At 38.9% G+C, this 18,852-nt stretch overlaps 1 protein-coding gene across 1 annotated transcript in view; it reads left to right on the top strand.

The window, feature by feature from the left end:
- LOC118278502 (ATP-citrate synthase) overlaps positions 1 to 18,852 on the top strand; it is a 49,438-nt gene that overhangs the window by 9,923 nt on the left and 20,663 nt on the right. Inside the window, 5 exon segments of the mRNA XM_050703833.1 lie at positions 13,489 to 13,607; positions 14,487 to 14,592; positions 17,013 to 17,198; positions 17,634 to 17,747; positions 18,217 to 18,296. Of these exon segments, the coding sequence (XP_050559790.1) occupies positions 13,558 to 13,607; positions 14,487 to 14,592; positions 17,013 to 17,198; positions 17,634 to 17,747; positions 18,217 to 18,296 (536 nt within the window). The 5' untranslated portion in view covers positions 13,489 to 13,557.

Raw genomic sequence — 18,852 nt, 5'->3', positions numbered from 1 at the left:
TTAAACGTTCTGTGGTCTTCCCCATTTCCATTCCAAGAAACCTGCAAAGCTTTTATTCCGGGCTTGCTTATTTCCAATACAAATTAATCACTAAAATGTATTTTAGGGCATAACTCCCGAACGACTGCACCGAATTAGATTCTGTGTGTTATGAAGAGAACAAGGAATAGCTTTTTTTCCGACTAGTGATACCGTTTTACCAACAATATCACAGGTAGGCAGTGGTGCACATAATGCCACTCTACAATGTACACCCGTTTTTCACTATTTAGGTTATAAGTGCCATGTAATTGGGGGTGAGCCTATTGCCATATACCGGGCACATATCCAGACTTCGTGCTACTATTGAGAAATTTTGAAAAAACTGAAAAAGGCCCAGTAATACTTTTTTCGACCCGGGAATCAGAACTCCTTGCCCAGCAATTGAACTTGCATCCACTTGGTCAAAGAGGCAGTTTGATGCCGTTTAAATCTGACCCAATTACAAAACCAATTTACTTTCAAACTATGTACAAGAAATCGTAAAAGTATAAATGCCCTATCGAACATCACTTAGCATGAATTAACATAAAAATGTGAGACTTAGAAAGACCATTCAGACGACAATGACGACTTTAAACGATTTACTATGAAACGTAATTGCTTAGCTGCACGTCAGTAGCGTGTTTACACGAAAATGAATCTATTAACGTTGCTAATAGGGTTAATTTTTAATGTTCGTAATTGATCCGTGATTGCTTACAACGTTTGTTACTTTGTAACTCGGAAACTGATTTACTGATTTTGATGGGACTCTGTTGAATACCATCAAAATCAGAGTAATAGTTAAGTTTACCACTTAAGCCTTACATGTGGAAAGTATTGAGTAGAAGAAGACGTTTTACACTACTGTGTACTATGTACACTACACATTTGACAGAGACTGGGCAGCAGTGCTCTCTGATAAACCTGAACCTTTTAAATTACGATCCACCTTCCACCTGCCACGTATGGTGATTATAAACCGCTTTCATATCTGTAGAAGAGGCCCATCCGCGATTTTCTTATAGTTAAGTGTGGGACATGCTTCGGCACGAATGGGCCGGCTCGACCGGTGTGATACCACGGCCTCACAGAATACCGACGTGAAACAACGCTTGCATTGAGGTTACCGGACACCCAATTATCCTTCTTCCCAATTCCTCAACAACCCTTAAATTCCTAACCTCCAAATAGCCGGCAACGCACTTGTAACGCCTCTAGTGTTTCAAGTGTCCATGGGCGGCGGTTGTTTACCATCAGGTGATCCGTCTGCTCGTTTACCGGCTTATACCATATAAAAAATATTGATTCACGTAGTCTATTTGTCCTTAAAAACTAATTACGTCCTCGACTATGCAATCATTGGCTTAGTTTAATTATTTAACTAGTTTTCTACGTCACGGTTACATAATAATATATGTAAAGTATATATAAATTAAATAGAGTAGGTACCTATGTATAAATATATGTATTTGCTAATGGCCGCTTCTTTTACCTAGTGGCCAAGCGTGACGTTTTACGTATTATTCTTGAGGTTTTCAGTGAAGAATAATAAAATAACTTGCTTATTACATACGCAATTTTATCCTCGAAGGGGTAGGCAAAGGTGTTCGTTACGGCACGTAATGCCGCTATACAATGTACACTCACTTTTCACCATTTGTGTTATAAGTCCCGTGTAATAGGGGGTGAGCCTATTGCCATATACTGGACACAATTCCAGACTCCGAGCTACTACTGAGAAACCGAAAAAACCACAGTAATACCTTGCCCGACCCGGGAATCGAACCCGAGACCTCTTGTCCGGCAGTCACACTTGCGATCACTCGACCTACGAGGCAGTCACTTATTAAATACTTCAGAAATAATAGTAAAAGTGGGATCACTTTGAATACTGTGTTTTCTTTAGATTTTCTCAAAAATCTGTCTATCCGCTGTTGAAAACCGCATCGAAATCCGTTCAGTAGTTTCTGAGTTTATCGCGAACATAACATAAATGCGGCGAGTGTATGTACTCTCATACTTTGTAGAGTGCATTGACTGCACGGTTGGCGCAGTGGCGTCGCAACCGGCTGTTGCGTAACGTGTCGCTGGTTGGTTTCCCACACGGAACAACTCTTTGTGTGATCCACAAATTGTTGTTCTGGGAATGAAAAAGCATGGGACATATTCCCAGAAAATTTTTAATAGAAAATATGCGCATGATGATTACCTGATGGTAAGCAATCGCCGTCGCCCATAGACACCCAAAACACTAGAGGCGTTACAAATGCGTTGTCAACTTTTTGGGGGTTAGCAATTTAAGGGTTGTTGGGGAATCGGAGATTGAGATCTCACTCACACACTCACACAACGCAAGCGTTGTTTCACGTCGGTAATTTGTGAGGCCGTGGAATCACTCCGTCCGAGCCGACCCATTCGTGCCGAAGCATCGCTCTCTCACACTTAACGTTTGCTAGTACTACAATAAAAATATTTTATCACGAAACAAATCCTTGCCCATACGTAATTCGTTATCGAGAACTGAGTCAGTGGTAGCGAAGTGGGGCATTCTCGCAAGTTCAAGGACAATGTGATGTGACGCTTATTTATACGTAGTTACGGTTTATTGTTCAATTGCTTTTTTTATTGGTAGCTATGCTTTTTGATAAATTAGGTTTGTTTATGACGGTGATTTTGCAGACACAATTATGGAAAGTAGATCTATGTATGTACTAGCAAATCCAGTAAACACCGTTTCGCCACCAATGATTTTCCCTGTTTTCCTGCTTTTCTCTTGATTTTTTTTCTGCTTTTCTCTTGAAATTTTTCCTGAGCCCAAGACCTTTCCAAAGAATGCAAAATCGTGAAAATCGGTTCGTGCATTCTGGAGTTATAGCTTCAGGAAGGGAAACCCGACTATATTTTTTATATTATAGATGTATACACTCAAAAAAGCTGCATTTAGTCATTACAATCTGATTGGTGCATCCGCCCATGGACACCCGAAACACCAGAGGAGTTACAAGTGCTTTACCGGCTTTTTGGGGCCAGTTGGCTTCTAGAAACCTCACTCGTATGGGTAAACGGTACCGTTAGTGTGAGTTTGCTTTACGTTAAACGAAAACGAAACGAGAGCGCGCTCGGCGCTTTAATTTTTTATTACTTTAAACGTAAAGTAAACTCATACTAAATTAGGTGTCTTATTTAACTAAAAGATTTAAAAAAAACTAATATTGGTCTTTTAGGGAACAGTGAGCAAAGTTCCCTAAGAAAAGGAGGATCCTCCGACCAAGCGAGGTGATCATACCTGGTTTTCTGCCCAACTGTTGTTCGTTGGGATTTTCTATCCATGTTTATTCGCATGTAAACTTCACATTTGCGATGTAGGAATTTTATGACGTCATCCGTTGATTTGCTCGTCGATGGTCTATGTGCGACTTCTGTCATCTGTCACTTGTCATGTGTCACCACAATCTTACCAACGTTACTATGTAAACATTATAGTACCTATAACTGATTGGACTGAACAATAAGTTGAACCTGTTACGCTTAACTAGATTAGTTACAGTCATTTTACGCGTTAACGTAATATTAATACTATTTGTTTGCTTTCGAACAATGCGTGTGCTGAAAACTCCTAAACGGCTTGACTAATTTTGAGATGTTTTGTAGTTGAGTTTAATAATGGTTTATAATTTTCGCATGTGTTTGATTAAATTTAATCATAATTCATTCTGAAACCAGCATTATATAGCAGGATAGTTGCGAAAGAATAATAAATTTTAATAAAGCTGTAATAACACCTACAAGAATATATTTTTTGTATGAGCTAAACACAATGCTAATTATTTATTTTTCTCTGATATAACAAGGTCACTGTTAATGAGAGTTATTATATCATATTTTATAACTAAGAATTATCTGGGGGCACGGCAGTGCCCCCGCCAAGTCGAGCAAAAAAAAGCGGCACGGCCGCACCATCCTTTTCTCGAAGCAATTCGGGCCTTTTTCGACCCCCTATAATTCGGTTGTGGATAAAGCAAGAAACCTGAATCTTCAGTAACTAATCCGGCATTGTATAAACACGGAATATTTAAAATTTCAGTCAATTTGAACCAGTAGTTTAAGAATGACAACTTGTTAAAGTTTCAAAATTTTGTCACTCACTGACTCACCGATCATCAAAAGTCCAAGGCACTTCTAGCAGACTTAGAAGCTTCATATTTGGAATACATATAGAGTTTAGTGTCTTAATCATGGGAAAACTTAAATATTTTGTAATTTCGGTCCAGTTTTCCAAATACACCAACTGCATCAATAACATTGTAATCCCATATAAATATATGGGATTACAAAGTTATTTATGCAGTTGGTGGTTGGTGGTGGTTATAAATTTAATAGGTGTAGATAGGTACCTACCATATGAGGCAAGGGAGGGGGTATAGGGTGTTCAAGCTCAAGAAGTAGTACCGGAAAAGAAAAAGAGGAAGACTACATATAAAAATAAGAAAATATCATAAGACCTTTAACAAAATTCGTTAGAAGTAGATGGTATCAAAAAGAAAGGGTCTACAAAAAGAAGTGAGATCCCATCAAAAACATCCTGTAAAAAACCCAAGTCTCGCAGCTCAGTCTTTCTACCGTCAAAAGTTGTGAGATCCATGTAATACCAAGTCGGTTAATCTATTTAGTGTCTACTTGAAGGACCTTCTGTCTTAAGTTATTACATAAGTTATTATCATGCCAATATTAAAAATATTTAACGTTTTAAACAAATAGATCGACTTGGACATCGCATGAAAACAAAATGAATATTACAATATTATATTAGATTCTTTAGTCTCTCGCGCCTCACGCGATTGAAACTCTCGTTCCTGTTGGTCGCTGGCCCGTCGTGCTGTGTAGTGTGATACATACTAATAATCAAATCAAGCGATGTCCAAGTCGATCTATTTGTTTAAAACGTTAAATATTTTTAATATTGGCATGATAATAACTTATGTAATAACTTAAGACAGAAGGTCCTTCAAGTAGACACTAAATAGATTAACCGACTTGGTATTACATGGATCTCACAACTTTTGACGGTAGAAAGACTGAGCTGCGAGACTTGGGTTTTTTACAGGATGTTTTTGATGGGATAACATTATAAGCTTAATAATAACTTATTTAAACTCACGTGCGAACAACATAATATATATATAAAAAAATAAACCAATGCCTTGATGATTAAATGGATTAGCAAGTCGTCTTCAGAGCTTATTTTTAACCCCCGACGCAAAAAGAGGGGTGTTATAAGTTTGACGTGTCTGTCTGTCTGTGGCATCATAACTCCCGAACGGAGGCAGTGATTTCAATTTAGTTTTTTCGTATTAAAGAGGACTTATTAAAACTCTCGTGTGGATTACAGACTTTGTGACTTTCAGTACATCAGCTACCTGCCCATAAAAGTCCCGTCCAAATCGGTCTAGTCATTTCAGAGATTAGCCGGAACAAATAGACAGACAGATAAAATTGTAAAAAAATAAATATTTTTGTAAGTGTCGTATGCATATTCATATGCATGTAGTAAAAAGCTGTTATTTCAATATTACAAACAGAAACTTCAATTTTATTTATTAGTCTAGATTTACTTCTCGAATATTTCTCAGTGAGTATGAGTATCAGCAAATATGAGTTTTGTCTTTTAATATTATAAAAAAAGAGAATCATCAATTTAACAAAGTCAAAGTCAAAATTATATATTTCAAATAGACCAGGAAGGCACTTTTGAACGTCAAAGCAAATATATAACGTCTGTCTGTCGGTCAGTCCTCTAGTTGCTCTATTTGCCCGTTCCAAAGTGTAGATTCCTATGGAGAAGAACGAGTAAGAAACTCCATAGGTTACTCTTTTAACAACTTATCTATTATATTTTTTTTATGATAGTTCTATTGCTTACTCTGAGTTTGTTTTTTCTCAGAGAAGTCCGATAGGAAATGCCGGCCTCATCTAGCTATTTAAGAGATTGACGTGTAAAAGAGTTACATTGTAACCTATATGCAAAATAAATATCATTTATCATTTATTTAAAGTGCACAGATCGTTCCAAAGAAAGATCTTCACTATAGATAGTAAAGGGAAAAAAATCCATCTTCCCCGAAATTCCACACCGAAATCCCGTTTCGCGAATTCGATAGTCATTGTACCCATGCCGGTACCGGATCGCGCATAACCTCAGCTGATTCGAAATTATGACGTAGCGAGCTCCGAGATCGGATCATGCGATCGTACCACGGCACCGCTCAGCCAATCAGAGCGCGTTTAGGAAGCAAGCCCGCCACAACTCGCGTGTTGTCAATGGTGAGGCGATGGCGGCGCGTTCCTTCTTTTTTTAAATGTTTTTTTTTTTTTTTGTTATTTGTTGGTTGGTAAATTAAGTTTGGTTGGCATTTAGATATTCTTACTAATAGAAAAATAAGTCGGTGGGTTGTCCTTCCTGACGCTATAACTCCAGAACGAAGTGATTTCCACGGTTTTGCATTCGTTGAAAAATAGCAAAAAAAAATCAAGAGGAAAACAGGAAATCTATTGGTGTCGAAACGGAGTTCGCCGAGTTTCCTAGTTCTTACTAAATATGTAAAAATCCTTTTTGCCACATCTATCGGCTTTAAATGATATTTATTTCTGCAAGTTGGTTACAAATACAATCTTTGAAATAACTATCCGACTCCGGCCCTATCGGATTTGGCTAATTTTGGTCTTGAATTATTTGTGGAAGTCTAGAAAAGGTTTAAAATGTGAGAGCGAAATGCTAGTAAATACATTATAAAAAAATCTTTCCAGAACCAAAATATTCGAAAAAAAAAAAACATGATTATATTTACGAGACCCGGTAATCAAAACATTTCTAAACATTAAAAAAAAAAAAAATCGTAAAAGCCAAAAGAATCACGCCAATATAGTCCTTAATATCTTAACACTAGCGTGTAATTTACGTTTACTCTGACAGTAAATAACTTGGATAGGTATTAGGTACCTATATTTTTTGCTAAACCAAACATTATGTCATGTATTACGTCTATTTATTCTTTGTATAACATGACGCTTGTTTTTCTATGAGGAGATAGGCATAAGGGTCGATTTCAAATTTCGAATTAAAATTATACTTTTTTGTTTGATTTCATAAATACCCGTTTTTTTGGTTTTTAATGGTATAACCTCACTTTATGAGGTTATATTAACATAAGTCAAATAAAATATTAATGATTTCTTAATGAAAACTATTGAAATTTTTAAATCAGAGTGACACGAATGAGTGATGTTGTTACACTAATGAAATTATCTAAAACACTAATGAGATTAAATGCTTACTAATGATAATATAAAAACAACAACTGTATGTAACCACACATTTTCATGCGATGAACGACTATATATCAAAAAATTAAAATAAAACTAACACAAATGGATGAAATCAGTTTAATATTTCTTAACATTCATAAATGATACAACTTTTCAGTCTTCTTAGAGGAACTTTAGGATTATTATTTAATATACTTATTCATTTAAGCACAATTTTCAAACAAGTAACAACTAAGCACAGTCTTAAACAAATATAAAGTACTGATTAAATTAACCGATTTTTAAAAATTTCAGAAGTGTCCGCATATCTCCGGAACTACAAATGTCCGATTTAAGTAATTCTTTTTTTTTGCTATACTAACTATTGTATAAAAAAACCACTAAAAATATAAAAATAACTTTAATTTCGGAATTCGGTGTTTAATAACCAACAAATACTCGTAAAACCGAGTAACACCGACTTCTTAAATTAAAGTTATGTATTTTTATATTTTTGGTGGGGTTTTTAATTCAAGTCGGTATATTTTTTTTTAAGTTTTTAAGTCTTCCATATTATAACAATCAATATTTTTGTTTTAATCTATCCATAATTTTTCTGATTTTGGTATATTTTTTCTTTGGTTTTAATGTCTAATTATTTATATAAAATTATCTTTTGATTTATGCTTCTACTTTCCTTAATTATATCTTCATCAGGTCTTAATTGTTCAATCAATCTTTGGTTGTGGATTCCTGATGCTGAGTCAAAAATGAAATAAATTCTTGTTGATGTTGTCCAAATCCAGATGCTTCTGTTCGAGATACTATGAATGGCTGATTTTGCCAAGTATCTTTGACTTTAGCAAGTGGTGTAACCTGCTCTTTGCGAATGCGAGTAGTTTGTGCTTTATTAGGCTTATTGGCGTGTTTAATAGTGACATCGCTCAATATTTTAATCTTCTTATTAGGAGGTATAATTTTAACATTACCGACTTCTGATTCTATTGCACTTTTGTAAATTTTATGCAATTGCATATGCTTGTCGTGCTTACAAATGGTGTCGACACACTCGTAACAACTCAATTTTCTAAACTCAAGGAACTCCGATTCTGAGTTCCAAAGCACTTGATGGACTAACATAGTTCCTTTAAAAGGAGCTATGTTTTTAGGGAGAAGAATTTCTTTTTCTCTAATCTCATGTTCTTCTACAACCCTTATTTCGACATTTTTTATGTTTTCTCGCACAACATCAATAAAAGTTGAAAAGTCCCCTACATCACGACCGCATTTCACTTGATAGTCAGCCGTCCTTTTAACTACGGCACCAACACCATCTGGAGCGCCTTTACCGTGGCCGGCTTCCTGATAGTTCCAAGTTACTGACTTTAAAGATGAGAAGACATTTTGCAGCTGTGTCATAATATAAAATATATGCTTGTTGCGGTATTGACTCGAAGGGCTGTCGGTTAGTATATGCACTGTAGTAATATTAGGAGATTTTTCAAATACAAACTCCAGTGCTTTCTCCAAATGAGCCCACATTGCTGGTGAATCGTGTCGCGTGCATTCACTAACAGTACATAATGAATAGTTAATGATTTCCCTTCCCTTTTTAATATAAATTACTACGGTGTGCAAAGAAACCTGGCCACGACTACCTCCAAAGTGCAAGCTTTGTACTTCTTCGGCGAATTTATAAGTATAATTTTCCGAAAAGTCCATGTGGACTAAAGCTTCATAGTCATTCAGGGATTTTTTCAACTCGGTTATAATTTGGTATTGGTTAATAATATTCGCAGTATGTGAGAAAAATTTAGGAAGAGAATCCTCTAGTTTTAATATCAGATTTCTAATTTGAGTGGTGCGTTTAAATTTCTTAGTGATGTTAATTTCTTTTTGACCCACTTTTTTCTTAGCCCTATCCCACTCATAGTATTCTATTTCTTGATCGTTACTGAACTCGTTGTATGGTATGACTTTATTTTTACAAATTTGACATTTACGAGAAACACATTTAAGGTTATATTTGTCACAGCACATAATATCCAACATATTTTGGAAGTTGTTTATATCAACTATCCCTTTTTTCTTCAAACTCGAGATTAAAAGATCCATATTTGTGTGAACTGTACAACCACATGTATCTCTGTCATCTTTAGGAAGGTAAACCCAAAACGGACGTAGTCGTGCGAATGTAACATAGCTTATTCGTATGTTTGGATTTTCTTCCATAAACTTTTTGTGCAATTTTTTTACAGAGTCCAGTAAATACCGCTTTTGTTTCGTAACTCCGAACTTTTTAATACATTGTTTCTTACCAGCAGTATTTCGGCTATTGATATCATCTTCATAAAATCGTTCCACTAACTCTTGGATACTTCTGCCTCCTTCTAAAATCTTCTTTTGTAAACGGCTGCGAAGGCACTTCCTATAGAGGTCATAATTTCGTCTTGGACAAACAGCATTCGACTTTGTGTTATCTTCTTTAGCTGCATTTATGGCTGTTTTTTTACTATCCACATTTTCTTTTTCTTGATTATTTTTCAAAATATTAATTTTTCGCAATAGAACTCTACACCTGTATTGGTATTTTTTTATTAAACATGACATCTCTTTCTTTTCCAAGAGGTGCTTTCGTTTTAAAGCTTTAATTTTGTTCAATAAGATTTTGTTTTTTAAGTTATTTTGTCGTTCTGTATCAGGTGCATCCAATGGGTCGCCAGTTTTATCATCAGCTGTATAATCTATTTCAGTTCTTTGTGGAACAATCACTTCTTGTACCTTTTTCTCTTTTAATTTCTTTTCGTGATAACGTTTGGAATTTTCCCTCCACTTTTTCCGTTGCAATCTTTGCTCTCTTGGAGACATCTGGTTGATAGTTTTCACCTTCTTACTCTCTTTACGTTTTAAATAAGCTTCTCTTTTTTTAGCTCTTTCGGCGGCATATTTTTCTGGGTCGTTTTTAATCTGCTTATATTTTTCTCTCCTTGCTATTCTTCTTCTTTCTAATTCATCTTCACTCATCTTTTTCTTATTCGGCATAGTGTCCTAAAAAAAATAAAATAATAATTAAGCCCTAGCTAAATTATACCAAGCAACACACAAACTCAAAATATAAACACATATAATAATTTATAGCAAATTTCGTAAATAATCATGTAAATATAACTATTGATTTTCCTCACATCACACACAAAAAAGGAGAATTTAAATAAATATTATCTTTGACGTTAGGGCTCGTGCACACGATGCCGTCACCGCGCCGTCGCCGCACCGTTACACTGTAGGTATATACGAGTCGCGCGAAGCCCGCCACCGCGCCGCCGCCGCGCCGCCGACGCGCGCTCGCGTTCCCCTCCCTCCCTGACTGTTTCATTCCATTATGTTACCTACACGAATTCGTACGCGGCCGGTAATGGAATGAAACAAACAGAACGCAAGCGCGCGTCAGCGGCGCGGTGGCGGGCTTCGCGCGACTCGTATATACCTACAGTGTAACGGTGCGGCGACGGCGCGGTGACGACATCGTGTGCACGATCGCTTATCAGGCTGATAGCCGCCTATATTTTTTTTTATAATTCATTTTTATAATATTTCATTAGTGTTACATTCAATATCATTCGTGTTACACGAAAAATTTACACGAATGATAGTAACACTAATGATATTTGGAACAAACAATATTTTTTTAAGCTTGTGGAACTTTCTAGACGACTGTCGAATACATTTAAAATATTTATGTTCTTGTTAGCTATAAAAAAACACCGTAATATAAAAAATCGGTTACATACCTTTTGTAATTATGGTTGAGAGATGAATGAGTCGAGTTTTGTCCACGGCACTGAAATCTGTAGATATATGAATATCTCGCGAAAACTACGAAACGCACTACCGCTCTGAATGAACGCTGCACGGCCACTGATGACGTATCGGCGGGTGGGGTGAGGCGGGGGCCCGGGAGCTCCGTGGATTTAATATTATGACGGTATTAACTTACGCTACACTAATGATAGATAAGCCGTGATTAATGTTTAAAACACTAGGATAAGAGTATTCTATTATTCTCAGGTGAAAAATATATACTATTTTTGAATGCTTGCGTAGCATGATGATATGAAATATTAAAAAAAATTAATTTCTACGAGTAACTTCGTTTTTAATAGGCTTTGTTTCAACGTAAACGGAAAATGAGTATTTTATTCTTAACGGACTAAATGTTATAGTTATAGTTTTTTCGCAAATGGCACACATTTGGGTATTGTTTTGTTTTGGAACGTGAAATAGTAAATGAAGACTATATTATAAAAACAAAAACAAAAACAATCGCAAGAAAAACCCGAAGTTATTTCAGATGACAACATTTTTATCTCTGTTTGAAATCGACCCATAAGTGTATACTCCAAACATAAGTACTTATTTTTATATATCGTATGGGGAGACCTCTTAGGACTTAATTTAAGTCTTTGACTGCCAATAGAAAACTGTTGAAGACAAATCCTCCGCTAACGTCGGTCACCGGTGACCACCACGGCGTTCAATGTGTTCAACCACATATTTGTTATCATCTTGGCTGACAATAACGTTAAATGAGCGAAATAGGCCTGGTAGGTAAGCCGCATGATCGCAAGTGTTACCGGGGATCCGACTCGAAGGGTAGAAGTAGGAACGGGTTGGTTTTTAGTCAGTAAGAGTCTGAAACTCCTTCCCGCCTCGAAGAACTCATAGAATGATTTTACCCCTCAAAAAAAAAAGTGGTGTAGTTATGTGCAGACCAAAGTACCTACAGCAGTTACTTCGCGGCGGTGCATCTTCGTAGCATAGCTACATAGCTTAGTATCAGTGGAAACGGTCACATAGTTTCACAGCTTAGCTATTACACCTTCGTAGCATAGCTACATAGCACACGCAGGAATAGTACAAGTGGTGATGGAGACTAAGCAGTACTTAGTTTAACCCTTTGTATGTTTGGAACGTGGATCTACGCGAGACACAATGTGTTTTCTATTGTTGTCTTATATACGGCATACGAGAGGTTAAAAAGTTTTACTCTTATAGAAGAAATTAGAAAGTGGTCTAGATATGTAATATCTTTAATCAAACATGGCTGCTTGTTACCTTTCTCGAACTGCTGTTATTTATAATTAGTTTTGTAGCTGATGCCTGCGCCTTAGTTCGCGTCGATTACGGGCTTTGTGACTAATAAATGTAGCCTAAGTTACTCCTTACTACATAAGCTACTTTATAAAAACAGAAATTATCTAATGTAATGCAGCCGTTCGCGAGTTTGGCGCGAACATACGTTTCGTCTACTAACTTTTATTATTTATTAGCTTATGCCGGTTCGTTCGCGTGGTTTACGGACTTTATGCCAATAAAAGTCCCGTCAAAATCGGTCCAGCTATTCCATATATTAGCGCGAACAAATAAACAAGACAGGGAAAAATCGTAAGAAATGTTATTTTGTCTCACGAAAGTTATAATGTAAACTTTTTGTAGTAGCCGATTAAAGGTACGCGTCCACAGGCCCGATTCGTACGCATCGCACGCAACTTCTTCTCTTGTATAGAAACTCATACAAGTGCGACCACTGATCCGCATCGTACGGACCGCATCATCAGCAATGCCTACATGCGATGCGTACTGATGACGTCATACGGAATGCGTACGATACGGACCTGTGGACGCTTACCTTAACCAGCCAATGCGACAAATATTTGACGATACTCGTATGTTTTTAATATCATATAATGGAGAATGTTAACGTTTTTAGACATGTGTGTAACTATGAAGCCCGCGATGTTACGAATTGGTCTGTATACTTAGTTTTGGCGTACAATCAAACCTGACCAAATTATATGCATCTAAGGTTTTGATGACTTGAATTTCTCATACAAAATTAACGTTGTACTTACTGTGACATGTCATAGTACAACGTCTCATATATTAATACTTATAATTTTTTAATACTTATAACTAAGTAGTAGGTTCATCATCAGCCGAGAGACGTCCACTGCTGAACAAAGGCCTCCCCTTTATAGTAGTAGGTTATCACTTAATAATGTTTTGAAGCTATTTAAATAATATAAGAATGTTCAGGTATTTTTTTCAATTTACGTAATATTAACATTCTCAATTAAAGTATTGTATATGTATTGTCCACAGCAGTACCCCTCATCCATATGACGCAGGCCGCTACAAGTTGTTGACAGTTGAACACATAGACACACAAACATGTCCTCCAAAGCCATATACGAGGCGACCGGCAAGGATCTTATTAACAGGTAATGAATTTATATCACATTTAAAGTATCAAGACTACAAACATGGAGCTCTCATGTACCATATTTGATCGTACGGTGCATGGTCCGCTATATATTTTTAATAGATACTGCTGAGCCGCCTAATGGATGGTATGGTATGGTATTTAAGGCAGTGGTCCTTTACTGGTGGTACCAGTAGTCTGTGGACTACTAGTGGACAGCAGAAGACAAAAAAGCCTGATGTTAAGCAATCGCCGTCGCCGATAGACACTTGAAAGACCAGAAGCGTTGCAAGTGCGTTGCCGACCTTTTGGGGGTTAAGAATTTAAGGATTGTTGTGGAATTGGGGATTGGGAAGAGGGTATAATTGGGTCGGTAGGGGATAAGTAGTCGATTTTGATCCGGTGACCGCACTCACCCATTGAAACACAACGCAAGCATTGTTTCCTGTTTTCTGTGAGGCCGTGGTATCACTCCGGTCGAGCCGGCCCATTCGTGCCGACGCATGGCTCTCCCACACTTAAAGGAGAAAAGTGAGATGAGCTATACTGATTAATTCGCCCCTAAATGGCAAAGGGCAAATGACCTTCCGGATCACCTGATGGTAAGCAATCATATACACTCGCAACACCAAAGGATTAACGAATGCGTTGCCAGCCTTTTGGCGGGGTCCCGGAGCTGCGGACTACCTAGCGGGTTTACCGGGGCTCCGGCTCGAACGAAAAGCAGGAGTAGGAACGGGGTGGTTTTTAGTCAGTAAGAGTCTGACACTCCCTCTCGGCTCACCTGAAGCGGGAGAAGTCATTGGATGATATTCCCCCTCAAAAAATGCCTTTTTGAGGAATTAGTTCTTCACTGCTGTCACTTCCACGGTGGCTGATGATTTTCAATATCTTTCAGACACATAGCTCCGGGCACAGCGTTGGTACCATGCCGGTTTGCGACCTTCGAACAAGGGACCATCTGGGAGGACGAGCTCGGCAAGAACCCATGGCTAGCTAAAGAGGTAAGGATAGTCACCCATCCAAAAACAAACCTCGGCTAGTGTTGCTTAACTTTAACACATTGAACGCCGCGGTGGTCACCGGTGACCGACGTTAGCGGAGGACAAATTCTGGGGGCGCCGATGCCGCCGCCGATTGGATCCGCCTTCAAAAAACTAACACTTGATATTGCTTCCCTCAAGTGGGCGCCACAATATTTTCGCCCGGGGTATCAGTGGCCCTTACGCCGGCACTGGAAACGGGCATAGCATAGCTACATAGCAAATCTCTGGTGGCAAAACACCCTTACTCTGTGCTTATTCCTTAAAATTCTAACAGTCGTGAAGTTATATAACAAATGGTTAGAAGATGAGCAATGAATCACGACATCCGTCCATCAGTTGTATGGGCATTGTATGAGTGTGGTACTTGTCATTATGTCTACGTCTATGATACGTCTATTCATGAAATATTGCGGTGGGTATGGTAAGGGGGAGTGGGTAGAGTGTGACGATTTTGTGTTATACACATATTCGGAATCAGCTCATTTTTCTCCATCGAATTTTGCGTATAACTCAATATCGCAGTTTGGCAACGTCGTGCGTGCAATAGTTTAAAGGTCTCAGCACACATATGGGATCGGAAAGGGATCGTCACCGTATCGCCTCGAGCCGTTCAGAATGGTTTGTATTAAACTCCCTACTGCAACGCACACTAATCGGAATAATAACGTAATCGCCTCGCCTCGGAACAGGCTCCGAACTTGAATTCCCGCGCTTACGGCTCATCGTCCCCACGCTTACGTTTCTCCGTCCCCGCGCTTACGTCTCTCCGTACCGACTAACCATCGTGTTAGTCTAGTCGGTGTCGCCTAGCCGTAGCCGAGTTGACGTACAGGCGCTGCTGATACGCTTTCGTTACGTGCATACGGTAGGTTGACGCCTGGTTGACAGCGAGGCAAAAGGCGTTACGGTTACGATCCCTTTCCGATCCCATATGTGTGCTGAGACCTTAAATTGTGTAAAAGTAAATAACATTTTATTTAAAAAGTCACGGGATTTTTTCTGCTTTTTAATTTTTTTTAAAATCAATCTCGGGATTAGAGGCATACCCACTTTATGCTTTCGCTATATGAAATCAGTGTAAGTAGACTACACGGTTGGCGCGGTGGCTTTTTTTTTTTTTTTTTTTTTTGAGGGGGAAAATCATCCAATGACTTTTCTCGCCTTGGGCGAGGCGAGAGGGAGTGTCAGACTCTTACTGACTAAAAACCACCCCGTTCCTTCTCCTGCCTTTCGAGCCGGAGCCCCGGTAAACCCGCTAGGTTGTCCGCAGCTCCGGATTAGGCATCAGCCCTATTGGGCCCCATCTGTGGTGGTCTGATGGCTCTTTGAGGCGCGCGCGGAACGCGACGCGCCGCACGCACGGGTCTGGTTCTGGTCGGGCGGCGAACTACCCTTGCTCGCCGTCCGCAGGCCCGCACTTACGGTGGCCGGAGATCGTCACGCGATCCCCGACGCCCGGAGTGTCTCTCGCGACGGCTGGGGCGTGAGGAGGTTCGTTCTCTCACGCGCCCCGCCTCCTCCTTAGCTAGCATGACTGCTTCGCAGAAGGAGGAGACGGCATCCCAGTCCCCCTCGCTCCGCACCATGGCTTGTACCAATGCCGGACGCGAGAGGTCGCCGTCGCCGACTACATCCCTGAGGACACGGCGGTGCTCAGCCCATGCAGGGCACAGCGCCACCGTATGTTCCACTGTGTCCTCAGGACGGTCCTCGCAGTGATGACACCCGGGCGTTTCCTCCCGCCCAATCAGAAACAGGAACCTACCGAAACTTCCATGTCCGGTAAGCACCTGCGTCAGGCGGTAGGTGAGGACGCCGTGGTGGCGCGGTGGCTGGGCAACTGGCTGCCGTACAACGTGTAGCGGGTTCGATTCCCGCACGGAGCAACTCTTTGTGTGATTCACAAATTGTTGTTTCGGGTCATGTGTATGTGAACTTGTATGTTTGTAAACGCACCCACGACACAGGAGACAATCCAAAAGCTGGGCAACGTTTGTTTTTTAAAAAAGAAAATTTATATGAATAACTCTACCTATTTCCGACCTCTGCTAATCAGTGTTGTCGAGTGTACCCATATAGTGTACTAGCGGACCCGACAGACGTTGTCCTATCTACACGTCTTTAATTTGAAAATTTGTCGGATCCAATGTAAAACATTCCAAAATCAACAACTACTAATAAATTAAAAATTAATTAAAAAAACATTGTCCAGCGGACAAAATTGTAAATCTAAACCATTCTCAGATCCCCTTGAACACACACAATTTTTTTTATCAAAATCGGTCCAGTCTTTTAAGAGAAGTTCAGTGACATACACACTTACAGAAGAATTATATATTATAGTGTATATTGAATTGTTTCTTTTCTCTGCCCAACAGCAACTAGTAGTAAAACCCGACCAGCTGATCAAAAGGCGCGGCAAGCTGGGCCTGGTGGGCGTGAACAAGTCTGCGGCTGAAGTGAGGCGGTGGCTGAGCGAGCATGTCGGCAAGGAGCAACAGGTCGGCGCTGCTGTGGGCAAGCTGAGGCATTTCATCGTCGAGCCGTTCGTTAAACATGATGCTGTGAGTATTTTTTTTACTGTGTATTTCTTTCATATATGTATAAGGAGTTTAAAAGTATCTGCCACGGCTTTAATGGGAGGTAGTGTTGTGTTTGAAGATTACAATAGTAAAGAAATTTCGTATCCCGGACCAGTTAATTCAATTTGAAAACACAAAGAAGTTAAATAATCATTGACTCTATTCTGTATAAAGTGGTTCACAAATACAGACGATGCATGACCCATTAAAGCCGTGGCAAATACTTTTAGAATACCTTACATAGGTAATCAAAAAATGTTGCTAATCTGAATTCCGAGTTCAACTTTGAAGTGAAAAAGTATTTTCCCATTGAATATATTTTTTTAGATGTATCTTATAAGATTTTGTATCTGTCTTACCCAACCATATTTAAGACCTATAACTTACATCCCCACTAATCCCCCTTACCCCCCACAGAGCGAGGAGATGTACCTGAACATAATGTCGGGCAGACGGTCAGACACCATCCTGTTCCACCACCAGGGAGGAGTCGACGTCGGGGATGTGGACGCCCTCGCACTCCGTCTCGAGGTTAGTAGCCACCCATCCGTTTCTAGGCCGCGGTAAGCTGTACTGCCTGTTTGTATTGTACTATTTGAACTAAAAGGGATGATGTTAATGTTGAACACAAGCACGTTTGGCTCGGTGGCTGGGCAACCAGCTGCCGCGCAACGTATAGCGGGTTCGACTCAACTCTTTGTGTGATCCACAAATTGTTAAAGAAAAATTACCAAACAAGATGTCTGAGTTCGACTCCTGACTTTGAGTTTGAGAAATTCTTAATTGACATATAACTTTTATGGCAGCATACTTGACACATTTTCCAAAATGAATCTATCTATTGCTAAAAATTTTATGACAAATGATTCAGCAGTTTCTGACCTCAAACATGGAAATATGTTCTTATTTTTTAATTTTAATTGAATTTTCAAAATTTAAGCGTCTCTTAAATAATAACATTATAAAGTATAGTTATTTATAAAATACGTATAATTTCCAGATTCCAGTTGACACGTTCCCTTCGGGCGAGGATGTCGAGAGAGTACTGCTCAAAAACATCAAATCTGCTGCTATGAAAAGGTACTAATAATTTTAATTTATATGAATGATTGAAGTTTTTATTTATACACAAAATACCTTTGTATAATTGTAATCATTGTGAAATATACTGGAATTAATTGAGTATAACGGTTTACTCGCGTTGAGTGAGAAAAGCTCCAGTAGTTTCGTTTCACAACGTGCCATTGACGCCGTCATTCGTGTCAATATATCGCCATCGAACGTGAACATGATTATTGGCCCCTAGCGTAGCCTGAAATCATTCGAGCTTTTCTCGAATAATTACGTGAGTAAGCTGTAACGTTTATTTAATTTATTATGTTTCAATACGGCGAAAAAAAAATTAATTTTATTGAATGAAATGTTTCACAATCGTTTACACCCACTTTCCACCATTTGTGTTATAAGTCCCATGTAATAAGGGGTGAGCCTATTGCCATATACTGGACACAATTCCAGACTATTGAGAAATTTTCGTAAAATCGAAAAAAAACCAAGTAATACTTTGCCCGACCCGGGAAACCCGAGACCCCTTGTCCTCGACTACTGACGTGACGTTAAAAATCTTCATTTTATT

This window comes from Spodoptera frugiperda, chromosome 24 (assembly GCF_023101765.2).
Source record: "Spodoptera frugiperda isolate SF20-4 chromosome 24, AGI-APGP_CSIRO_Sfru_2.0, whole genome shotgun sequence".
NCBI classification, from domain to species: domain Eukaryota; kingdom Metazoa; phylum Arthropoda; class Insecta; order Lepidoptera; family Noctuidae; genus Spodoptera; species Spodoptera frugiperda.
This window is presented reverse-complemented; position numbering and strand designations above follow the sequence as displayed.